At 40.2% G+C, this 27,122-nt stretch overlaps 1 protein-coding gene across 2 annotated transcripts in view; it reads left to right on the forward strand.

The window, feature by feature from the left end:
* The window catches only part of P2RY6 (pyrimidinergic receptor P2Y6), a 295,087-nt gene extending 279,685 nt beyond the window's left edge, over nt 1-15,402 (forward strand). For both annotated transcript variants that reach the window (XM_053708722.1, XM_053708723.1), the window contains exon 2: nt 12,881-15,402. In XM_053708722.1, coding sequence (XP_053564697.1) covers nt 12,921-13,910 — 990 coding nt within the window. In that variant the 5' untranslated portion in view covers nt 12,881-12,920 and the 3' untranslated portion in view covers nt 13,911-15,402. The remainder of the gene's footprint in view (nt 1-12,880) is intronic.
* The last annotated feature ends 11,720 nt before the right edge of the window (nt 15,403-27,122 follow it).

Consider the following 27,122-nt stretch of genomic DNA (forward strand, 5'->3'; position numbering starts at 1 on the left):
TAAAAATTGTGTCTCAAGGGTATCAGTTGGAGTTCAAGAATTCCTCCCCAAGGGGAAGGTTCCTTCTTTCATGATTGTCTGTAGACCAGATAAGAAGAGAGGCGTTCTTACGTTGTGTAAAAGACCTCTCCACTATGGGAGTAATTTGTCCCGTTCCAATACAGGAATAGGGGTGGGGGTTTTACTCAACTCTTTTTGTGGTTCCCAAAAAAGAGGGAACGTTCTGACCCACTTTAGATCTCAAGAGTCTAAACAAGTTTCTCAGAGTTTCATCTTTCAAGATGGAGACTATTCGGACAATTTTTCCATTGATCCAGGAGGGTCAATATATGACTACCGTGGACTTAAAGGATGCATATCTTCATATTCCTATCCACAAAGATCTTCACCAGTTCCTAAGGTTTGCCTTCCTGGACAAACATTTTCAGTTCGTGGCTCTACCCTTCGGGCTGGCCACGGCACCCAGGGTCTTCACGAAGATTCTAGGGTCTCTGCTAGCGGTTCTCAGACCGAGGGGCATTGCAGTGGCGCCTTATCTGGACGATATTCTGATCCAGGCGTCGTCTTACCAACTGACAAAGTCTCGTACCGACATGGTTCTGTCTTTTCTAAGGACTCACAGGTGGAAGGTGAATATAGATAAAAGGTTCACTAATTCCACAGACATGGGTTCCTTTCCTGGGAACTCTAATAGATTCTATATCCATGAAAATCTTCTTGACGGAAGTCAGAAAGTTAAAGATTCTGAATACATGCCGAGCCCTTCAGTCCAATCCTCGGCCATCAGTGGCTCTGCATTGAGGTAATCGGATTGATGGTGGCGGCAATGGACATCATTCCGTTTGTTTGTTTTCATCTCAGACATCTACAACTGAGCATGCTCAGACAGTGGAATGGTGATTATGCAAATTTGTCTCCTCAGATAGATCTGGACCAGGAGACAAGAGATTCTCTTCTTTGGTGGTTGTCACGGGATCATCTGTCCCAAGGGACATGCTTCCACAGACCCTCATGGGTGATAGTGACAACGGACGCCAGTCTATTAGAATGGGGTGCAGTCTGGAATTCCCTGAAGGCTCAGGGCATGTGGACTCAGTCGGAGTCTCTACTTCCAATCAATATTCTGGAGTTGAGGGCAATATTCAATGCTCTTCAGGCTTGGCCTCAGTTGCCTTCGGCAAAGTTCATCCGATTTCAGTCGGACAACATCACGACTGTGCTTACATCAATCATCAGGAAGGAACAAGGAGTTCCTTGGCGATGACAGAAGTTTCCAAGATAATTCGGTGGGCGGAGGCTCACTCTTGTTATCTGGCAGCAATCTACATCCCAGGAGTAGAAAACTGGGAAGCAGATTTTTTAAGTAGACAGACGTTTCATTCGGGGGTGTGGGAACTTCACCCGAAGGTCTTTGTCACCCTGATTCTCAGATGGGGCAGACCGGAGCTGGATCTTATGGCATCTCGTCAGAATGCCAAGCTCCCGAGATACGGATCCAGGTCCAGGGATCCTCAGGCCGAACTAATAGATGCCTTGGCAGCGCCTTGGTCGTTCAACCTAGCTTATGTGTTCCCCCCCCATTTGATCTCCTTCCCCGGGTGTTTGCTCGAGTCAAACAGGAGAGGGCTTTGGTGATTCTTATCGCTCCTGCGTGGCCTCACAAGACTTGGTATGCCGATCTGATGGACATGTCATCTCTGCCACCATGGAAGCTTCCGTTGAGGCAGGACCTTCTCATTCAGGGACCCTTCCATCATCCGAATCTAATTTCTCTGTAGCTGACTGCTTGGAGATTGAATGCTTGATTTTATCTAAGCTTGGGTTCTCTGATGCGGTCATTGATACCTTGATTCAGGCATGCAAGCCTGTTACTAGAAAGATTTACCATAAGATATGGTGTAAATATCTTTATTGGTGCGAATCCTAGGGCTACTCATGGAGTAGCGTTAGGATTCCCAGGGTTTTATCTTTTCTCCAAGGAGGATTGGAGAAAGGGTTGTCAGCTAGCTCCTTAAAAGGACAGATTTCTGCTTTGTCTATTTTGCTACACAAGCGTTTGGCAGATGTTCCAGATGTTCAATCTTTTTGTCAGGCCCTGACTAGAATCAGACCTGTGTTTAGACCAATTGCTCCTCCTTGGAGTTTGAATTTAGTTCTTAATGTTCTTCAAGGGGTTCCGTTTGAACCTATGCATTCCATAGATATTAAGTTATTATCTTAGAAAGTTTTATTTTTGGTTGCTATTTCTTCTGCTCACAGAGTTTCTGAGCTTTCGGCATTGCAATGTGATTCTCCTTATTTTATTTTCCATTCTGATAAGGTGGTATTACGTACCAAACCTGGATTTCTTCCTAAGGTTGTTTCTAACAAGAATATTAATCAGGAAATTGTTGTTCCTTCCTTGTGTCCTAACCCTTCTTCTAAGAAGGAGCGTCTGTTACATAATTTGGACGTAGGCCATGCCTTGAAGTTCTACTTGCAGGTGACTGAGGATTTTCGTCAAACATCTTCATTATTTGTTGTTTTTGCTGGGAAACGTAGGGGTCAGAAAGCTACGGCTACCTCTCTTTCTTTTTGGCTGAAGAGTATCATCCATGTTGCATATGAGACTGCTGGACAGCAGCCTCCAGAACGAATTACGGCTCATTCTACTAGGGCTGTGGCTTCCTCATGGGCATTTAAAAATGATGCTTATGTTGAACAGATTTGCAAGGCTGCAACTTGGTCGTCTCTTCACACCTTTTCCAAATATTACAAATTTGATACTTTTGCCTCGTCTGAGGCTGTTTTTGGGAGAAAGGTTCTTCAAGCAGTGGTGCCTTCTGTTTAGGTTCCTGTCTTGTCCCTCCCTTTCATCCGTGTCCTATAGCTTTGGTATTCTATCCCATAAGTAAGGATGAAATCTGTGGACTCGTCATATCTTGTAAAAGAAAAGGAAATTTATGCTTACCTGATAAATTTGTTTCTTTTACGATATGACGAGTCCACGGCCCACCCTGTCATTTTCTAGGAAAGGTCTTTATTTTTGTTAAACTTCAGTCACCTCTGCACCTTGGCTTTTCCTTTCTCTTCCTAGCTTCGGTCGAATGACTGGAGGGGGAGGGAAGAGAGGAGCTATATATACAGCTCTGCTGTGGTGCTCTTTGCCTCCTCCTGCTGACCAGGAGGCGATATCCCATAAGTAAGGATGAAATCCGTGGACTCGTCATATCGTAAAAGAAACAAATTTATCAGGTAAGCATAAATTTCCTTTTTTTTTATCAAGATAAAGTGGTTCTCTCGACTAAATATGATTTTCTCCTGAAGGTAGTGTCTTTAAAAAATATTAATCAGGAGATTGTTGTTCCGTCTCTGTGCCCACATCCTTCTAACTCTAAGGAACGCATACTACACAATTTGGATGTAATCAGAGCTTTAAAATTGTATCTTCATGCTACTGAAGATTGTAGACAGACTTCTAGCTTATTTATCCACTTTTCAGGCCCCAGAAAGGGTCAGAAGGCTACAGTGGGGGCCTTGGCATCATGGCTGAAGCAGACTTCAGCCATGTCAACAAGCAGGTAGGCACCTCAGCAAGCAGCTGAGGTGTAGAGGTGATTTGCAGTATTTTTTAGGTTCAAGTTACCATTTAAAATTTAAAGTGACAGTAACGTTTTTTCTGTTTAAAATTGTATTATTTATTTAATATTTGGTTCCATTGTTAGTCAGAATGGACCAAGAGGCTTTGCAAAATGTCACTTGTACTTTGTGTTTTAATGTCAATGTGGAACCACCAATCCCTTTCTGTTCCTCATTTATTGAGAGAACGTTAAATTATAGGAATAGACTTTTTTCTGAGCCAACATTTTCCAAGGCGGATGCTGTTCAGGTGTCTAATGACAATGTTCAATATATGCCGCAGCTTTCTCCTCAAGTGTCCCAACTTGTATCGCCCACACATGCAGTGCCTTGCGCTTTCTCTTTAACTCTTCTCTCATGTCTTCTGCAGTTTCTGAACCATTATCTGCCTTTCCCATGCTGCAGGGAAAGTGCAAGAGGATAAATAGACTTTCAGTAGGTGAGGTTACTGACGCAGTTGTTGCTATTCTGGATGCCCCCTCCCAGAAGCCAGAGGAGGAGAATCTTTCGGTAGCAACTGAGGGGGAGATCTCAGACTCTGACAGTATAATTACTCCTGCTGATACTGAAGTTGTATCCTTCAGGTTTAAGCTTGCACACCTCCGTCTGTTACTTAAGGAGATTTTAGCTACATTGGACGACAGCGACACTATGGTCATAGTTAATCCGAAGAAATCCAGTAAGCTAAACAAATATTTTGAGGTACCTTCTTCGGTAGAGGTTTTTCCTGTACCAGACCGAGCTTCTGAGATCATTGCTAACAAATGGGAGAGACCGGGTATCCCTTTTTCTCCATCTCCCATATTTAAAAAGATGTTTCCCATAGCAGACTCTATCAAGGAGGCTTGGCAAACAGTCCCCAAGGTGGAAGGAGCTGTTTCCACCCTGGCTAAGAGAACTACTATACCCATAGAGGATAGTTTTGCCTTTAAAGATCCTATGGACAAAAAAATAGAGGGGTTACTCAAAAAGATGTATGTACACCAAGGTTTACAATGGCAACCAGCTGTGTGCATTGCTACCGTCACTTTGGTGCGGTGGCATATTGGTTTGATGCGTTGTCTGATGCTATTAGGACAGACACTTCCCTTGATGAGATCCAGGATAGGATAAAAGCCCTTAAGTTGGCTAATTCCTTTATTACTGATGCTTCCCTACAGGTTATGAAACTGGGAGCAAAGATTTCAGGTTTTTCTGTTCTAGCCCGCAGAGCCTTATGGTTAAAACCTTGGTCTGCAGATGTATCATCTAAGTCTAAACTTTTAGCGATTCCTTACAAAGGGAAGACCTTGTTTGGACCAGGCTTGACAGAAATAATCTCTGATATTACGGGAGGTAAGGGTCATCTCCCTCAGGATAAGAGAAACAAGCAAAAGGGACGTCAGAGTAATTTTCGTTCCTTTCGAAATTTCAAGGGAAATTCTTCCGCTTCCAAGCAAGAACAGTCTAAACCTTCCTGGAGACCCAATCTGTCTTGGAACAAGGGAAAACAATCCAAGAAGCCTGCTGTTGAATCAAAGAAAGCATGAAGGGCATGCCCCTGATCTGGGACCGGATCTTGTAGGGTGCAGGCTTTCCTTCTTCGCTCAGGCTTGGGTTCGAGATGTTCAGGATCACTGAGCAGTGGACATAGTGTCCCAGTTCAAAAGTTTTCCTCCCAGAGGCAGGTTTCTGCTTTCAAGATTATCTGTAGACCAGACAAAAAGAGAGGCGTTCTTACACTGTGTACGGGACCTCTCCGACCTGGAAGTAATAGTCCCTGTTCCAATGCTGGAATGGGGTCTGGGGTTTTATTCCAATCTGTTTGTGGTTCCCAAAAAGGAGGGAACCTTCAGGCCAATTTTAGATCTCAAGAGTCTAAACAAATTCCTCAGAGTACCGTCCTTCAATATGGAAACTATTTGTTCCATTCTTCCATTGGTCCAAGAGGGTCAATTTATGACAACGGTGGATTTAAAGGATGCGTACCTGCATGTTCCCATTCACAGGGATCATCACAAATTTCTAAGGTTTGCCTTTCTAGACAAACACTTCCAATTCGTGGCTCTTCCTTTCGGTCTTGCCACAGCTCCCAGAATTTTCTCAAAGGTTCTGGGATCTCTGTTGGCAGTGCTCCGATTACAGGGCATTGCAGTGGCGCCCTATCTGGATGACATCCTGGTCCAGACGCCGTCCTTTCAACAAGCAAGGTCCCACACGGAAATGTTGTTATCCTTCCTGCGATCTCACGGTTGGAAGGTAAATTTGGAAAAAGAGCTCATTAGTTCCAAATACAAGGGTAACTTTCTTGGGTACCATAATAGATTCCCTATCAATGAAGATTTTTCTGACAGAAGTCAGGAAATCAAAGATTTTTTTATTCTTGTCTAGCGCTTCAGTCCGCTCCTCGGCCATCAGTGGCTCAGTGCATGGAGGTAATCGGGCTGATGGTGGCGGCAATGGACATCATCCCGTTTGCTCGTTTCCACCTCAGACCTCTGCAGTTAAACATGCTCATTCAGTGGAACGGAGATTATGCGGATTTGTCTCCACAAATTCTACTGGAGCAGGAGACAAGGGATTCTCTTCAATGGTTGTTGTCTCAGGATCATCTCTCCCAGGGAACCTGCTTTTGCAGACCCTCCTGGGTGATTGTGACAACAGACGCCATCCTTCTAGGATGGTAAGCAGTCTGGGGCTCCCTAAAGGCTCAGGGAGTTTGGACTCAGTCAGAATCTGTTCTTCCTATAAACATTCTGGAGCTGAGAGTGATCTTCAATGCTCTTCTGGCCTGGCCCCAGTTAGCCTTGGCCCAGTTTATCAGGTTCCAGTCAGACAACATAACTTCGGTGGCTTACATCAGTCATTAGGGAGGAATGCGGAGTTCCTTGGCAATGACAGAGGTAGCCAAGATAATTTGGTGTGCAGAGACTCACTCGTGCTGTTTGTCGGCGATCCACATCCCAGGGGTGGACAACTGGGAGGCGGAATTCCTGAGCAGACAGACCTTTCACCAGGGGGAGTGGGAACTCCATCCCGAAGTGTTTTCCAGCCTGATTCCCGAATGGGGCCAGCCGGAATTGTATCTCATGGCATCTCGACAGAATACCAAGCTTCCGAGGTACGGATCGAGGTCAAGGGACCCTCAGACAGTGTTGGAATTTCAGTCTGGCATGCCTATTCCCTCCGTTCGCTCTTCTCCCTCGGGTCATTGCTCGAATCAAGCAGGAGAGGGCATCAGTGATCCTCATTACCATGGCCTGGCCTCGCAGGATTTGGTATGCAGACCTGGTGGAAATGTCATCTCTGCCACCTTGGAGACTTCCATTGAGGAAGGACCTTTTACTTCAGGGGCCCTTTCTTCATCCAAATCTAGTTTCTCTGAAGCTGACTGCTTGGAGATTGAACACTTAATTTTATCTAAGCAGGATTTTCAGATTCTGTCATTGAGACCATGATTTAGGCCATAAGATATGGTGTAAATACCTATATTGGTGTTAATCCAAAGGCTACTCTCCTAGAATTCTGTAATTTCTCCAAGAAGGTTTGGAGAAGGTATTATCGGCAAGTTCCCTAAAGGGTCAAAAATCTGCCTTGTCTATTTTGATACACAAACGTCTGGCAGACGTTCCAGACGTGCAGTCATTTTGTCAGGCCTTAGTCAGGATCAGGCCTGTGTTCAAACCAGTCACTCCTCCCTGGAGTCTTAATTTAGTTCTTAAGGTTCTTCAAGGGGTTCCGTTTGAGTCTATTCATTCCTTAATATTAAGTTGTTATCTTGGAAAGTTTTGTTTCTAGTGGCTATTTCTTCTGCTCGTAGAGTGTCAGAGCTCTCAGCATATCAGTATGAGTCACCTTACCTTATTTTTCATTTGGATAAGGTAGTTTTACGTACAAAGTTAGGTTTTCTTCCTAAAGTTGTTTCTGACCGGAACATTAATCAGGAGATTGTGGTTCCTTCATTGTGTCCTAATCCTCCTTCTCAGAAACAAGCTTTGCCTAAATCATAAATATTTAATTGTGACTTTAATGCCTCTTTAATTTTGAATTGACTGTTCCTGATTTTTGGGACCATATAGCTGCTGACCTTAATACAGCCTATATCAGTATACTGTATGAAAAGCAGCAGGTTCATGCTCTGTTTTACCTATGCTAAGGGAATCTAGTTGGCTGTACCACAGACCTATTGAAAATCTAAAAAAAAGCTTGATATGTGCGTTATCAGGATAAAGTCAGCATAGCACAGAAGGAGAAAAACTACTTGTTGAAACCAATTTAGTCAGAGGTAAACCTTGTGTAATCTGAGTCACAATGCTTACAAATTCACTCTTACTGTTATCTCAAGATTTTAGAGCAAGCTGAATTCAACATAAGCATTCATTTAAAAATAAGGTTCTAGCAACCTCTAGTGGCAAGAAAGTATTAAGTAACATACACGGGCAGATTTAGAGGAAGTGACATAGTGATTAATATTAACTGCAGCTTATCTTCTATGTGTCTGGCACCAAATTTAGGCCTAACTGCAGCCATATGTTTCCTATGGACTGCAAGTAGGAGATACACACATTGTTTACCGTACTCAGGCAGAGGATGTCACCACACAGCCCTTATTGTGTTACTGTAAAGCACCTTATTTATATTACAGCAGTTTAAAGGGACATTAAACACCTTGAGGTTGTACTGAACAAAATGTTGTATCATTTGAATTTGTGCTAAAAAATGTTTCATTATTACAAAATCTTTGCAATATATTTGCGCTAGCATTAACCTGAATAGCATGAAAAAACAAACAAAACACCCTGCTTTTCACATTCCCCATAGATGTATCGCCTTTTCACATTCCCCATAGACGTCAATCAAGAAAAAAAAATTGTTGGAAAATATATATAGTTTAAATCTTTATTAAATATAAATATTGCATAAATGTTTTTAATCTGCTTAATGGCAAAGAGCTATAATGCACTTATATACAGTATATGTCTATATATGTGTGCATATATATTAATGTTTTTATATGTGTATATATAGGCTTACCAGAAGTCCCACTTTTACTGGGATTGTCCCTGTTTGGAGGCGCTGTCCCAGTGTCCCACCCGGTTGTTTATTCTGTCCCAGTAGGGTTGCCACCTCTGGGTTTCAAATCATGTGTCCGGGTTTCAGACCGCCTGAAACCCAGACACATTATTTAAAATGACTGGACTGTGGCTCTCCAGCATAGTTGGATGCTGGTACTTTGTTACATACAGCCCTGCTTAGCTTAACGTTAGTGTCCTTCAAAGTTTACATTTAGTAATACAGGCTGAGTGAGCAGCATAGGGTTTTTTTAATTTTGTAGTACTACTTGGTTTATTTTTCTAAGAATTTAACACCCCCGACCCCTGGTGACATCACCGGTGATACACGTTTAGAGGAATCATATGGGTATGACCAGGAAGTGCAGACAGGCAGGATTTTTGGTGTGTATCTTGCTTTACTTTATGCAGAATAGCATTTTGGCTGTAAACTTCTTGCGTTATGGTATAGAGTAGCCTCTTAAACAGCTTTAGCAGGTACGTGTTTCTTTTTTACTTATTTCATTCAATGTTGTATTTATGCCTTATCAGTATTTGGCTCTGTTCCTTAATTAGACACATAAAACACATATTACTCTGCAGATATTAAATTGTGTGATGTATACGCTTGTCACTATTTTATGAAATTACTTATGCTGGATATTTGGCATTATTTAGAATCTGAGATTTAGATGAATGATTTATTTGCTCATGTTGTGTATGGGTTGCCATGACAATGTAATGGTGCCTTTTTCACTAGGGGGTGGTGTTATGGTCTATTTAAACTGAGTGATTCACTTGTTGTTTGACTGAGGAAGGGTAGAGTATCCACAAAACATTATGCTCATAAAAGCTACTACTTTAAAAGGACTGGTAATCGCCACGTCCCTTGACCACGCCCCTGACCACACCCCCACTGGCACCGCACCAGGTGGTCCCAGTTTCACATTTAAAAATTATGGTAAGCCTATGTATATATGACTGTAAATACATATATACACATAAATACATTAATATTTATGTATACATATATAAACATATATATATACAGTTGTGCTCATACGTTTACATACCCTGGCAGAATTTATGATTTCTTGGCCATTTTTCAGAGAATATGAATGATAACACAAAAACTTTTCTTTCACTCATGGTTAGTGTTTGGCTGAAGCCATTTATTATCAATCAACTGTGTTTACTCTTTTTAAATCATAATGACACAGAAACTACCCAAATGACCCTGATCAAAAGTTTACATACCCTGGTGATTTTGGCCTGATAACATGCACACAAGTTGACACAAAGGGGTTTGAATGGCTATTAAAGGTAACCATCCTCACCTGTGATCTGTTTGCTTGTAATAAGTGTGTGTGTGTATATAAAAGGTCAATAAGTTTCTGGACTCCTGACAGATCCTTGCATCTTTCATCCAGTGCTGCACTGATGTTTCTGGATTCTGAGTCATGGGGAAAGAAAAAGAATTGTCAAAGGATCTGTGGGAAAAAGGTAGTTGAACTGTATAAAACAGGAAAGGGATATAAAAAGATATCCAAGGAATTGAGAATGCAAATCAGCAGTGTTCAAACTCTAATCAAGAAGTGGAAAATTAGGTGTTCTGTTTGATAACATACTGCATTCATCTTGCCATCAATTCTGACCATTTTTCCTGTGCCTCACACATCCCCAAAACACCAGCGATCCACCTCCGTGTTTCACAATAGGAATGGTGTACCTTTCATCATAGGCCTTGTTGACTCCTCTCCAAATGTAGCGTTTATGGTTGTGGCCAAAAAGCTCAATTCTGGTCTCATCACTCCAAATGACTTTGTCATTGCCAGAAGGTTTGATGCTTGTCTCTGTGCTGTTTGGCGTATTGTAAGCAAGATACTTTGTAGCATTTGCGTAGTAATGGCTTTCTTCTGGCGACTCGACCATGCAGCCCATTTTACTTCAAGTGCCTCCTTATTGTGCATCTTGAAACAGCCACACCACATGTCCTGTATTTCACCTGAAGTTATTTGTGGTTTTGTCTTTGCATCCCGAACAATTTTCCTGGCAGTTGTGGCTGAAATTTTAGTTGGTCTACCTGACCGTGGTTTGGTTTCAACAGAACCCCTCATTTTCCACTTCTTTATTAGAGTTTGAATACTGCTGATTTGCATTCTCAATTCCTTGGATATCTTTTGATATCCCTTTCCTGTTTTATACAGTTCAACTATCTTTTCCTGCAGATCCTTTGACAATTCTTTTGCTTTCCCCATAACTCAGAATCCAGAATTGTCAGTGCAGCACTAAATGAAAGATGCAAGGGTCTGTCAGGAGTCCAGAAACTCATTGACCTTTTATACACACACACTAATTACAAGCAAACAGATCACAGGTGAGGATGGTTACCTTTTATAGCCATTCAACCCCCTTTGTGTCAACTTTTGTGCATGTTATCAGGCCAAAATCACCAGGGTATGTAAACTTTTGATCAGGGTCATTTGGGTAGTTTCTGTTGTCATTATGATTTGAAAAGAGTAAACACAGTTGATTGATAATAAATGGCTTCAGCCAAACACTAACCATGAGTGAAAGAAAAGTTTTTGTGTTATCATTCATATTCTCTGAAAAATGGCCAAGAAATCATAAATTCTGCCAGGGTATGTACACTTATGAGCACAACTGTACATACAAATACATCTGTAGACATCTATATGTTTATGTCTCAATGTTAAAGCCATTTGCCTGCCTTTTTTTTCTAACACCCGAGATCTCCAATCTTTGAGCCCTTATAACATTTTTGTGCAATATTGTTTTTAAATAATTTTTATTAGACAGTGTTAATATGAGTGTAACTGTACAATGTATTTTTGAAGTGTTTTGTGCAAGTTTTTAGTTTCAGAAAACAGTTAACCTCAGCTCTGAGATCACGGAAAAAAAGATTGAAGCGTAAAGGGTAATTGCGCTAGTGCAATCACAATTTCGCTTCACTTGTAATATCAGCAAAATGAAAATGGCTTGCAAAAACACGATTACGCTAACGCAAAACTGTTTGCTCCTCACTTGTAATCTAGCCCAAAATATGCTGTGATCTTAGGGTGTCAATGATGGTTGCAAGCATTTTACACCCATGTTTTATTCTCCCATGTTATCCATTCGTTATCTTTAGTTAGATTTATCATATTACTTTAGAACATGCAAATGTGTGCTTCTGTATGCTACTTATGTATATATGATATATACATATGATTAGTTGCAGTAAGTTTAATATGCTTCCTGCATTATTTTGATGTACCTCCTGCTATGTTTTCACATAACTCAAGTTACCCATCCCAGTTTATCCTACTATGCCCCTGGCCTATCCACAATTCTCTAGACCTCACAGACTCTACACCTCAGCCTCTCAGTCCCATGTTCAGATCAGTAAATATTAGGGGGTATGATTAAGTAACTTTGGAATAACATATATAGAACATTTTTGTAATGTTAATTCCTTTGCCCCCAGGATGGACCCCAACACATCAAGGCGGTCTTTGCCTCCAAATAAAAAAAAAAATTGAGAAAGAGAGACACTATATGTATTGTGCTGTTTTTCAGAAATTCTGAAAATTAAAAGTTTCTCTGTGCTACCCTAACATTGGACATTTGGCTCAATTTATTAAGCTGCCACCAACATGTTAAAGGGTCAGTACATATCTTTTAATTACAATACATTTCTTGCTATAGAATAACATATCAGCCAAGTCTAAACATTCTTAAAACAAATTATTTTTCAATAGCCGAACTTCACTTGAGTTTGCAGCAGACAAGGTTAGGTATCGACACATTTTTAGTATAGACTGCATTGTTCTGCGGTTCATAACTGGCAAAGCCAATAAATGATTGATATGTAGCAGGGTTTGCCTTTAGAAGTCAGCAGTGTGCTTTTTCAATTCTGACAATTATATAATTTATTTAGCCCCTTTTCATGTAATTTAGCTCTGAATATTTTCTAAGTATATTGCAAAGTTGTTTCATAATGCATAACTAAAGTTTTTATATTTAAATCTCAAGGTCTTTACTGTCTCTTTAAGAAGCAGCAGAAAAAAAAACATATAATATATAATAGTAAACAATAGTATTCTATATATTGGAGTTCTGTTTTACAGTGTAACATTTTGCAGGTGCTTTATCAAAACCTGTACTTGAATGCATTTAAATACATAGTTCCATTATTGAGTCCTTAATATCTTCCTTGTATCTTTCTTTAGGAGTTGAAGAAAACATGTGATCTTTACCTCCCTGAATAAGATGGATAATGTAACCTCTATTTACGCTGGGAAAAACTCTTGCACCTTCCATGAGGAATTCAAGCAAATTCTGCTCCCTGTGGTCTACTCAGTAGTCCTTGTCTGTGGACTTCCATTAAACTTTATTGTTATACTTCAGATATGGCTATCCAGAAAAGCACTTACCCGTACTGCCATCTACATGCTGAACCTGGCTATGGCAGATCTGCTGTATGTATGTTCTCTTCCTCTGCTCATCTATAACTACATCCAGCAGGACTACTGGCCCTTTGGAGACTTCACTTGTAGGTTTGTCCGTTTCCAGTTCTACACCAACCTGCACGGCAGCATCATGTTCCTCACTTGTATGAGTTTCCAGAGATACCTGGGTATCTGCCATCCTTTATCTGTATGGCACAAAAAGAGAGGCAAGAAGTTCACTTGGGTGGTCTGTGGTGTTGTTTGGTTTGTTGTGATAGTCCAATGTATTCCCACCTTTGTTTTTGCATCTACAGGAATCCAGAGAAACAGAACGGTGTGTTATGACTTGAGCCCACCTGCACTGTCTGCAATGTATTTCCCTTATGGCATAACATTGACTATCACGGGATTCTTGATTCCTTTCATTTTAATTTTAGTCTGTTACTGCAGCATGACAAAGATTCTGTGTCAGAAAGATGACCTCAATGGGACATTAGTACGGCAGAAGAAGGACAAAGCCATCCGCATGATTATTATTGTTGTTATTGTCTTCGCTATAAGCTTCTTCCCCTTCCATCTCACCAAAACCATCTACCTAGTGGTCCGTTCAAAGAAAGATGTGCCCTGCCTGGTTCTGCAAACATTTGCCATAGTGTATAAATGCACCAGACCTTTTGCCAGCATGAATAGTGTGCTAGATCCAATCCTGTTCTACTTTACACAACAGAGATTTAGACAAAGCACCAAAACTTTGTTGCAAAGGGTCGCCAGCAAATGGAAACTGGAAGCAGCTGAAACTAATAAACAATGACATTCTGTAATTTGCTGACCATCTGATTAGAACATTATTCTGGACTATAAAATAGTGGAACATATCTTGCATAATACCCTTTTATTTTAATTAATTTAAATTGTATATATAACAGGGCATAATGTATAAATGTAAATATGCAGTTACATATTTTATCTTCGCTTATAGAGCTTGCTTATTTAGAGTATATTTGGAAACCACTGTTGACAAAAGCCACAACAATGAGAAGTTCAACTTCCTACTCAAAAGTATCTATTTCAGAAAACATAATTAATATTGATACACTTTTCTAAAACTGAGATTCAGATATTGTTCTGAAAAAGCAAAGTGATGAATATGGAATGTAGAATACAAAGCAATTGAGTCTGTCAAATCTCTTGAGACCTTAAAGGGACAGTCAACTCTAGAATTTTTATTGTTTAAAAAGATAAAGATAGATAATGCCTTTATTACCCATTCCCCAGTTTTGCATAACCAACAGGTTTATATTAATATACGTTTTACCTCTGTAATTACCTATTATCTAAGCCTCTGCAGACTGCCCCCTTATTTCAGTTCTTTTGATAGACTTACATTTTAGCCAATCAGTGCTGACTCTTAACTCCACAGGAGTGAGCACAATGTCTATATGGAACACATTACCTAGTGCTGTCTAGCTGTGAAAAACTGTAAACATACACTGAGTTAAGAGGCGACCTTCAAGGGCTTAGAAATTAGCATATGAAAAGTGTTTAAAATTGCATGTCCTATCTGAATCATGAAAGTTTAATTTTGACTAGACTTTCCCTTTAAGTGAAAACTGTAACTGCACTAAATCCACAGAAGATAATGAACTTATTTACTTATGAATGCATTTGGGTACATTGTTGCTCTATCTGGATGTCATGGGGTTAACGCATAAAGAAGTATATTGACAGTACTGAGGCCCTTTTTATATTGGGGTTTTTAGCTGGATGTTACTTAACCATTTTTAACATACAAATTAAACTTTTAAATACACTATTGGACATTCTCTGGTTTTCTCAGACCTGAAACAGCTGATAGGAGGCAAGTGTATTCTGACCCATGATAGGTAGAAGGCACAGCAAAGCAGTTCCACAGACTTCCTCTATCTGAGATAGCCCAGAGAAATACAAAGACCCTTGGGCAGCACTTGGTTGATACTCTTCATTAACAAATGAAGAATGAGTGGGGCCACCAGCTTGTTTTAAACCAACTGTTCGTTTAAGGAAAGTATCTATGGTACATAAACTCAACAAAGGACTTCAACAGATCTGACATTTCGCACATGCGCTCCCTCAGAGATCTCATTATTATGAGTGTATTATTGTTATTTCCTGTATATGATACTCTTCAGTTAGATATGTTGTAAAGCATTCAGAAAACGCTAAATCCAATGTTTATGTAAACCCTAGTGAAAGCGTTGGTGATACCATTTAGCAAATGGAAAGTTCCAACTGGAAAGCTCTTAGTGAATAAAGTGAGGATCATACTTTGCTGGTATTGACAAATTTTAGTGAATAAGGGTCACAGTATTTTGTCCTGAAACCACATCCATGCTCTAGCTTGTTATCAATAGGTTATTGATGCTAATTATGTTGTATATATTAACTGTTTTATTACCATATGGTTTTCTATTGTTAGATATGTTTTCTTCATAAATGGTAAGAGTCCACAGCTGCATTCATTAATTTTGGGAAATAAGAACCTGGCCACCAGGAGGAGGCAAAGACACCCCAGCCAAAGGCTTAAATACTCCCCTCATCCCCCAGTCATTCTTTGTCTTTTGTCCCAGGAGGTTGGCTGAGAAGAATCAGAAGTTGTTTTGTCTCTTATAGAGGGTAGTACTCTTCAACATAGGACGGAGTTTTAAGTCCATAAAAGTCTGAGTGATATTAAGGGCCGACCCATCGTATCCGGTATTGGGTCTTTGTTGGAACCCCTATGCGATTGGTTGGATAAAATTCTTCAACCTTTTGTATTAGCTTTACCCAGCCATATCAGATACACTACACATATTTTGAAACTACTTGATGATATTGAGTGGAAACAGGAGTACAGCTGGCTCACCATTGACGTGGTATTGCTGCACTCCAGTATTCCCCATGACATGGGCTTAGAAGCCATAAAATTATTTCTCCTAAAAGATCAAGGTATGTCTGATACAACTATTGAGTATCTACTGAGAGTTACTCGATTTCTTTTGAAGCACAACTATTTCCTCTTTGAGGGGGTGTTCTATTTACAAAAACAAGGTACAGCAATGGGGGCGAAATTTGCCCCCTCTTTTGCAAATCTATTTATGGGCTGGCTTGAACGAACATTCCTATACAATGAGAGAAACTCCTTCAGAGAGGAAATAGTTGTTTATAAACAGTTTATAGATGACCTTATTTGGGCATCTACGGAAACCAGAGCTTCTGGATTTGTCAGATACCTAAATAGTAGCGACAATGGCCTCAATTTCACCTTCGAATGGCACAAAACACAAGTGAATTTTCTGGATGTCACTCTAAGTGGAAATTGTACAGATAATAAAATCCATTCTACTCTTTACAGAAAGCCGATCTCTGCTAACACTATCCTACACAAAAAAAGTGCCCATCCTTCACATGTGTTTAAAGGAATTGCTAAAAGTCAATTCCTTAGGGCACGTAGGATATGCAGTAGAGATCAGGATTTCCAAATTGAAAGCACGAACATAAAAGATAGACTCAAATCATGAGGGTATCCACTTAGAATGCTCAACCATCTGGCCAAAAAAACTTGGGAAGATAGCAGACCTTCTTTACACAATCAAGCATGTAAGAATAGTGAGGATAGAGATATATCCTTTATCACTAAATACTCCACTGATTATTCATCAGTGTGTGATATTGTAAAGAAATATTTCCCAATTTTATTGGGGGATAACTGTCTAAAAGAAACAGTTGAGAAAGGATTCAAGTGTGTATACTCACGTAATCTTACCCTGGGTAACATTCTTGCCCCCAGTCAATTACCTAATACTAAGAAAAATGCTGGCTCATGGCTTCTTGTCAATGGCACATACAAATGTGGTAACCGTAGATGGAAAGCATGCGATTATGTGATTGAGGGCAGAGAATTTTACTCTTGTCAATCTAGTGAATCCTTTCTCACAAAAGGATGTGTAAAATGTTCTACTAGTTATGTAATATACCTTATTGAGTGTACGGATCACTCGAATCAGTATGTTGGCATGACTAGTCGGGATGTCAGAACCCGTATACGTGAGCATTTAGGCTACATAAAATATGAAAAACCTTGTTCAGCACTATCGAGACACTTCTTAGAAGTCCATCAAAAAGATGTTACATCTTTTAAATGGCGGGCAATTGAGATGGTCACATTGCCCATAAGAGGAGGTGACAGAGATAACCTCCTTGCCCGACAAGAAGTCTATTGGATCATGAAATTAAAGACACAAATTCCACATGGTTTTAATTCAGAATACGACATAATCAATCATTGGAAATAGGTTAAGATGACTTTAAATTGGTATATTATTAATTCCCTTTTAGGACATCATATACACCATGATTATTCAACATTTTTGCCATCATCATATGGATATTACTTATTAATTCCCTTTTAGGACATCATATACACCATGATTATTCAACATTTTTGCCATCATCATATGGATATTACATCATTTAGGGTTCCTTAATTTAATTTAATCTAAATCTTATATTGATTTGAGTAGATTTCTCTATTTCCAATTTAGAGTAGAATTCAAGTAACTAAGATTTTTACTTTTGGTTCAATACCAATGTTTCCATAAAATATTTTTTCAAAATCTTTTTTCAAAAAATATTTTTTCAAAAAATATTTTCCAGATGTATGTAGTAAGAATGCCTTTCACTTGTGCTGGTTATATAATTAGATTACTATTCTCAAGTTATAGAAATTAATTATTTATTTATATATCCACTAATATTATTCATCTATTTATACATTAAGACCATACTTGCACATCTGAAGATCGTTCTTGCTTCCCACTGGGTCTGTTTAAGACTGCAAACTTCTAGATTAAATAGTCATATATCTGGAAGGGGTTTGAATGTTTCATGTTACAGTATGATACAACATAGTATAGTATAGTATAGTATTATAACACACTATGTGTTTTTCCATATGGTTTTGTATCCATTATTGCTGTTGTATTAGATTTTATGACTCTTTTGGAAAATGTTCTTATGGTACTCACTCTTTAAGTTATTTATTGATTGTCACTAAAACCTACTCTATATACATATTTACTATTATTTACTCTTTTGTATTTATGTATGTTTATATGTTTGTGTTCTTTGATCCAATCATTATGGAATATTCCCTTACACACATTTAATCTATGTTGTGTACCAGAGTGTATAACAATATTATTTTGTCCGTTAGTCACCTCTATTCTACATATTGTAATTTAATTTATTGTACTCCATTGTTTCACTATACTTTTATTATCCAAAAAACTGTTCCGCTCTTGAATACTTTTTATGTATATAGGCAATTATACTATTGGTGTGGTATGAGTTAATATTATTGGTAGGTGTGTCTACACTAGCCAATTATCTCTTAGAGCACGCTTTTTAAACTTGGTCAGCTAGTGCACTAACAGGTTTATGAATATGGCTCTCAGCCGAAACGCGTAAAACCTGTTAGTCCTATTCTAACATGTGTTTTTATCTGGATGTATAATTAATAAAGCTACTTTTACTTACCACGGATTTGAACTCCTTCTTCTATATTGGGAGTTTTAAGTAATCCTGTCAGCCTCTCAGTTAGAGCCTGGATGAAAGTTAAAGTCCGGAGATGCAGGGAGAGTCTTTCTGCGAAACCATCTCAACTCATATTAACAGCTCCACAAGCAATCAGCGTTGGCTTTGCTGCCTGCTTTCTTCTCTCAAGTCCATGGCGGAGACTCTGCTATTATTCGTCACACTTGAAGGGCCGTGTTCCTCTTCCATGGCGTAGATTCCGGTAAGATTGTTCCATGTTACTTCATCAGAATGTACTGTATCTTATTTGTTTCCTGTTAGGTACTATCCTACGTGATTTATTAAGATAAAATATAGGGTCTCAGTGAGGCTCCTTTGGTTCTTGGAATCGAGGGTTAATATCTCCCGAGGGGGATTATTGAACAGGGGGTTTTTAATCATGTTTGTGATTCAACCTGCTTGCATGTAGTGTTATCTGGGCTCTTGGCTTAGAACATAAGGGCATTTGGAAGTGATGCAACCTTATGATTGGGCGCGCTTTTTGTTTTTGGACTGTACGGTTTACCTTGTGACTGGACATGTTTACGTTCTGGTCTTCCATTTCCGCATTCCTGACCGTGTGGCGACTGAAAAATTCGGGTCTGCTAGTGTCTGGTTCTAGGAGGTGGTGAGTGCCCCAGCCATTGTGGGTGTCAGGTGCCGTTTAGATTTTTCTTTAGTACATATTATTATATTCTCTATCCAGTTATGGAGGATTCTGATGCTGAGACTGTTCAAATTTCAGATTCATATTCTTCGACTTGTGAAGAATGCGATTTGGCACAGGTCAATCAGTTATGTTCTATATGCCGTATTAGAGCGCCTTGCTCCTCTGGCTCGGGGAACCAAGGGTCCGTTGATCCATCCGCCTCTGGGGGCTCTGTCCTCCAAGAGGCGAGTTCCCTACCACTCCCTACTGCTACACATGCGGGTAACCCAGATTATGTTTATCCCTCCTTGCAGGGCGGCTTGTTCCCCCCGGAGGTTGCAGCTCGTTTTCGCTTTTACATATTTTTGGCGATTGTGCGTTTGCAAAGCTCAGATGTTTATTTGCGTTTGTGCTCGTGCCCGATTGTCCCGGGTCTCCCGGACTTTGGTGGGCCTATACAGTTCCCTGTGGGTGTAGCTGTCCCTGAGTGGTGTGCCTTTCATTACAGAATAGCACGCCTTCGTGTTTTACTCAGACACGTTTTTGAGTTATTAGAGGATCCTATCCTTAATGGATACAGGCATTCGCAGTATTCTACTTCGAATGGTTCACCTCATTAGACATGTGGGGATGGCGTAATCTCCTGATTGTCGGTTGTTGAGATCCTTCCAAGTTTTTTTTGGAAGATTAGGGTTCCGTTTGGCTGGTCCTGCGGGTATGCCTGTTTCTTCTTAGGCGTTTGCATACGGGCTGCCTTATATTTTCTTTTATCCGGTTAGGATTACTTTTATTTTGATTATATGTTTCCTTCGGGAACTTTCTCTGGGATTGATTCTCGCTGTTTACTTCTGCGGAAGTTGTTAAGGAACATATTAGTTCTATTTTTTGTCTGTTATTCCCTTGACACGTGGCGACTTGACAGTTATGGCCCTGTTGCAGGCTGGTCCTACTTGGATTCAGATCTTCTGTCTCGTGGTCTGTTTAGACACATGGCGCCTGTTCTGCCTGGCTGGTCCGGTCGAGTTGCCGAGTGCTTACTTTATTATTTAGTTCTTGTTTATATTTACAAGTTTCAGCTAAGCATTCCAACAATGTGTCAGGATCTTCCTAGCTGACAGCTTATTCTTCTTTAAAATTGTTCTGTTTCTTTAAATTTCAATTACGTTCTGTTCTCAGCCTATAAATCTCCCAGTAGCCTTTACTTCATTGCTTGGTATTGAAGTACTACTCATTCTAAGCCTGTGAACAACGCTGATTTGTTGTACAAAAACCTCCTAAGAATTACTGTCATATTGTGACTTTCTTCTGTGCTAACCTTATTGCCTTTCGATAGCACTATCCGTTTTCCTCCATCATTCCTCAGAACAGATCTTCAACTCTCTCGTTCCTGCCGGAACTCATTCTCAACAGCAGCCGAATTGGGATCACTCCGCGGTGACGTCACACGCCAGCTTCACGGAACACACCAACTTCTCACTGCTCCTACGGCTCCGGATTTCAGACACAGGTCAGTCTACTTGCCTACCTGACTACCGATGCTATATTATACAAAACGTTAGACCGGAATACAGTAACCAATTCAGCATATTCATTTACGAACTGCCTAATACAAACCTAATGATATACAAGCTATCTTTTCCAAAACTACCAGTATCTTGTTGTTTTAACTACCAGTTCTTATATACTTATTTATTAGTCTGCCTTTTCTACCTTGTTAGCATATGTGTTTTCAACAAATTGGTTTGTGTAAGAGATCCCTGCTGCACGTATTTCTTACTTATACAGGATGCAGCAATAGAGCTCTATTTGACATCTGAACCAATATATATCAAATGCTTTTTGTTAATGAGGTTTGCAAATCACCTATTAGGTGATTCATTTGCTCACCCCACACATCTTAGCTACAATATCATAGTTATAAGCTCTCAGCAGCTGCGGCTCACACTACTAGTAAATCTTATTTCTCTCAGTGTTTCTAGCTCATCTGACAGAATACTAAGCCTGTATAAAAAATGAACCCAGCTGAGATGACAGCACATCTACAAACTCTAAACCAAAGAGTAGATTCTCTGACTGACGGCCTTAATACACTTAAAGCTGAAAATGACGCATTAAAAGCTTATATTAAAGATTACATAGAGACAAAAATACATACATCTGAACCACAAGTCAGTTTGCCTGAGAAATTCTATGGTGAAAGGGCACACTATAGGGACTTCAAAAATGCTTGCTTACTCCTGTTTACACTTAAACCCCAATCATACCCCACTGATAGGATTAGAGTGTTGACAACCATTTCATTCCTAAGGGGGGAACCACGTAGTTGGGCAAACAGTTTTTTTTAATCCAATGAGACCATATTAGACTCTTTGGAAAATGTCTTTTCTGCCATGGGTCAGTTATACGAAGACCCTTTCAAACAACAAACTGCAGAAACTGCCCTTACGGCACTTAAACAAAAAAAAAGAATGGTGGAAGAATACATAACAGACTTCAAGAGGTGGGCAAAAGACTCAGAGTGGAACAACTTGTCCTTAAGGAATCAGTTCCGTCTGGGTCTATCAGACGCTGTTAAGGACGAGTTGTCCCGAACAGATATACCCCCACTTTAGAGGGTCTAATTAATCTAAGCATCACAATAGATAGGCGCTTACGAGAGAGACAACATGAAAGATCATACCCTGAGACATACACAAAGAAACCCACAAGTATAACACCTTCCAGCTCCACTGTTAAGTCTCACTCTGAACCAATGGAAATTGGTTTCTTAAAGGCCCCTCTTATCGCACAAGAAAAGACCAGAAGAAGAGAAAATAATCTCTGTCTCTATTGTGCATCAGACGAGCACTCAGTAACAGAATGCCCATCTCTTCAGAAAACTAACAGGGGTAAGTCCCTATTAACTTCTATATGTTGTAATACCTATGATACTAGAACTGCCTACTGTAAACTTTCACTTCTTTTTCAGTGGGATCTTCACCGACTTCACGTCCCCGCAATTATTGACTCAGGAGCTACTGCCTCTTATATTGATAAAGAATTTACACTTATAAATAAAATCTCACTTATGCAGAAAAAGTCTCCTGTTTTATTGAGAGGCATTGATGGTAATCCTATTTCATCAGGCCCAGTAGAATACCAAACTATTCCTCTCTTAGTAAGTACCCCAGAGCATCATAGGGAATACCTAACGTTTGATGTTATCTCCTCCACGGTATCTCCGATTATTCTTGGCTTAAATTGGTTGACTTTACATAATCCCAGCATCTCCTGGACCACACTCTCTGTGACCTTTAATTAAAAATTTTGCACCACTACTTGTTTTCCTGTTAGCATTATGCATACCTGTATCACTGAACCAGAATTGCATTTACCAGATGAGTATAAGGATTTTGCAGATATTTTTTGTAAGATTGAGTCAGAAAACCTTCCTTCCCACAGGAAATATGATTGCCCTATAGAACTAGTTCCCGGAGCACAAATTCCCTATGGGCACATATTTCCCTTATCTAAACCCAAACTTAGTCACCTGAAGTCATATCTTGAGGACAACTTAAAAAAAGGTTATATACGGCCATCCACTTCACCAGCCGGTGCCGGCATGTTTTTTGTAAAAAACAAAGACGGTAGTTTACGCCCCATAGTTGACTACCGACAGCTTAATAAGGTTACAATAAAAAATCGGTACCCTTTAACGCTTATCCCGGAGTTAATAGAAAGATTGGAAGGGGCTAAATTCTTCACAAAATTAGATTTAAGGGGAGCGTACAATCTTATCCGGGTAAGAAGTGGTGATGAGTGGCTGACGGCGTTCCGTACTCGCTACGGCCTGTACGAGTACACCGTCATGCCATTTGGGCTATGTATCGCCCCAGCCACCTTTCAGCACCTAATAAACTACCTTTTCAGAGACTTCCTTGACGTTTTCCTTGTTATTTACTTGGATGACATTTTGATTTACTCAAAAACATCGACTGAGCACATATTACATGTCAGACAGGTTCTCTCTAGATTAAGAAGTAACTACCTTTATGCAAAACCTGAGAAATGCATATTTAACTCACAAAGCATAACTTTCCTTGGCTATGAAATAAGCTCTACAGGTATCCGTATGGAGGATGCTAAGATCCAGGCAATTATTGATTGGCCTATCCCCAAATGTCGGAAGGAGGTTCAGAGTTTTCTCGGTTTCGCGAACTTCTATCGCAAATTCATCAAGAACTTCTCTAACATAACGAAACCTTTAACCATTCTGACTAAAACAAATGTACCTTTTCATTGGGACCAGACTACTCAAAAGGTATTCGATCACTTAAAACACAGATTCACTACAGCACCTATTCTTAAGTTTCCAAATTCTGACCTGCCTTATGTTCTCGAGGTTGATACTTCTGACGTGGCTGTTGGTGCCGTTCTGTCTCAACACCAAGGCATTGATCAAACTTTGCATCCTGTGGCCTTCTATTCTCACAGTTTATCTTCCTCAGAACAAGATTATCCTATTGGGGATAAAGAACTCTTGGCCATCAAGATGGCACTCGAACACTGGCGACACCTTCTGGAGGGCACCACGATTCCAACTCTAATTTATACGGATCACCGTAACCTGCAATATCTCAAATCTACAAGGACTCTCTCTGCCAGACAGGTTAGATGGAACCTCTTCTTTTCTAGGTTCAACTATCAGATCATCTATCGTCCTGCAAATAAAAACCTTAAGGCAGATGCACTTTCAAGGCTTCCGACTCACATCCGCTCAAAACCTGCAGAAGACACTGTTATTCCTCCGGAAAATTCAATTTCCTTCGTTATCGATTCTGGTTTTTATCTTAAAAAAGAACAAAGAAACGATATAAACAAACCTTTATCTGTTTTACAGAAGCAACAAGATGGCCTCTACTATTTTCTGGACAAATTGTACATTCCCCCTACTTTACGACAGATGGTTCTTCAATCCTCTCATGATTCTCTACTCGCTGGACACCCTGGTGTTAGGAAAACTCAGGAACTTATAGGAAGAACCTATTGGTGGCCTGGTTTTTCACGAGATGTAAAGACCCATATTCTCACCTGTGGAAAATGTACAACTTCCAAAAAGGCAAAACATTCTCCCTACGGATTATTAGTTCCTCTACCTACACCCAGTAGGCCCTGGCTCGAAATCGCAGTTGACTTTATCGTTGATTTACCAAGATCAATGAATAACACAACCATCCTTGTTGTTGTTGACATGTTTAGCAAAATGTGTCATTTTATTCCATATCATAAACTTCCCACAGCATCTGAAACCATTCAACTTCTCATTTCCAATGTCTTCAAGTACCACGGTATTCCTGACAGTATCATCAGTGACATAGGAACTCAATTTTCCAGCAAACTGTGGTCTGAAATTTGTAAAAAAAAATTCTATCGATAAGAAGTTAAGCACTGCATACCATCCTCAAACGAATGGCCAAACCGAAAGGTCAAACCAATGGCTTGAGCAATTCCTCAGAAATTATTGCTCATCCCGACCCCAATCTTGGTCCGCTCATCTTTCATATGCTGAGTTCTGTTTTAATAACACCATCCATTCCACGACTAATATGACCCCCTTTTATGTGAACTATGGGTTCCATTCTAGATTCCAAATCTTACCCGATCTTCAGACCCCATCACTGAATATATCAGAACTTGCAGATTTGATTTCGTCTAACTTTGCCTCCGTAAGGACCGCTATCGAAGATGCCAAGAGAACTCAAAAATATTATTATGATAAGAAAAGAACTCCATCACCTTCATACTCAGTGGGTGACTTGGTATGGTTATCCACGCAAAAATCTCAACCTTATTACTCCGTGTAAAAAACTCTCACCATTGTTCGTTGGGCCCTATCCTATTTCTCACATTATCAACCAGAATGCCATCCGTCTCCGACTCCCAGATTCACTAAAAGTTCATCCAACTTTTCACATTTCCCTGATAAAACCATACAGAGCTCTCAGGGATTCTCTTCCTTCCTCTTTGATTCCTCCGGTCACCGTTGATCCAAACACTGAGTACGAGGTGCATTCCATCCAAGATTCAAGACGTTCCCGTGGTACTCTCCAGTATTTGGTCCGCTGCAAGGGCTATTCTCCCGATGATGACTCTTGGGAGCCTGTCTGCAACATCTCAGCTCCCAGACTCGTTGCTTTGTTTCATCGTAGGAACCCGGATCGCCCTCGACCCTGAGCACCGGAGTTGCTCCTTTAAGGGGGGGTCCTGTCAGGATCTTCCTAGCTGACAGCTTATTCTTCTTTAAAATTGTTCTGTTTCTTTAAATTTCAATTACGTTCTGTTCTCAGCCTATAAATCTCCCATTAGCCTTTACTTCATTGCTTGGTATTGAAGTACTACTCATTCTAAGTCTGTGAACAACGCTGATTTGTTGTACAAAAACCTCCTAAGAATTACTGTCATATTGTGACTTTCTTCTGTGCTAATCTTATTGCCTTTCGATAGCACTATCCATTTTCCTCCATCATTCCTCAGAACAGATCTTCAACTCTCTCGTTCCTGCCGGAACTCATTCTCAACAGCAGTCGAATTGGGATCACTCCGCGGTGACGTCACACGCCAGCTTCACGGAACACACCAACTTCTCACTGCTCCTACGGCTCCGGATTTCAGACACAGGTCAGTCTACTTGCCTACCTGACTACCGATGCTATATTATACAAAACGTTAGACCGGAATACGGTAACCAATTCAGCATATTCATTTACGAACTGCCTAATACAAACCTAATGATATACAAGCTATCGTTTCCAAAACTACCAGTATCTTGTTGTTTTAACTACCAGTTCTTATATACTTATTTATTAGTCTGCCTTTTCTACCTTGTTAGCATATGTGTTTTCAACAAATTGGTTTGTGTAAGAGATCCCTGCTGCACGTATTTCTTACTTATACAGGATGCAGCAATAGAGCTCTATTTGACATCTGAACCAATATATATAAAATGCTATTTGTTAATGAGGTTTGCAAATCACCTATTAGGTGATTCATTTGCTCACCCCACACATCTTAGCTACAATATCATAGTTATAAGATCTCAGCAGCTGTGGCTCACACTACTAGTAAATCTTATTTCTCTCAGTGTTTCTAGCTCATCTGACACAATGACTCGTGGGTCTGTGAGGCTGGAAGGATTGTTTCAGTCCTTATTGAGCCTTCAAGCTGTTTGACTAGGTCAGCGGCGTTCCGCTGCATCACTCCTTTTGCTACGATTTTCTCAGGGCTTAGAGTATTCTTCCTCACGTGGGAGGATTGGGGGTTTAGCGCCTCCTTACCGCTGGTTTTAAGCAGTTTGGCCTTTCGGAGGCTCTAGGGTTTCTTCCGTGGTTCTCTTGTCAGTGAGACCTTTAGACTTCTCCATGTGGGTTAGGTCTCCTTATGGGGCCCTGGGTTTCTCCATGTGGGTTAGGTCTCCTTATGGGGCAACCTGCGGGAGACTCTTTGGATTTTGTACGTTCCTCCATGTGAGTTGGGTCTCCTTGGGGACCTGAAGTTTCCTTCAAGAGAGTTCCTTTGGACTCTGCTTAGGATTTAGGGTCGGGACTTGCGAGGTGTTCTCGTTCTCTGGGTTCTCCTGGATATTACATAATATCTCCCTGTGGGTCTGTTTTCTATATCAGACGGGGTGTTTAAATTTATGGGATATTGTTTGTTTTGCACAATTGACTTGAACCTGTCACCACCCTGGTTCTTCCGGTTGATGAAGCTTTTGCTCAGCGTTTTCCCTTGTGGATCCCATTGCGGGTG

This window comes from Bombina bombina, chromosome 3, assembly GCF_027579735.1.
Source record: "Bombina bombina isolate aBomBom1 chromosome 3, aBomBom1.pri, whole genome shotgun sequence".
NCBI classification, from domain to species: domain Eukaryota; kingdom Metazoa; phylum Chordata; class Amphibia; order Anura; family Bombinatoridae; genus Bombina; species Bombina bombina.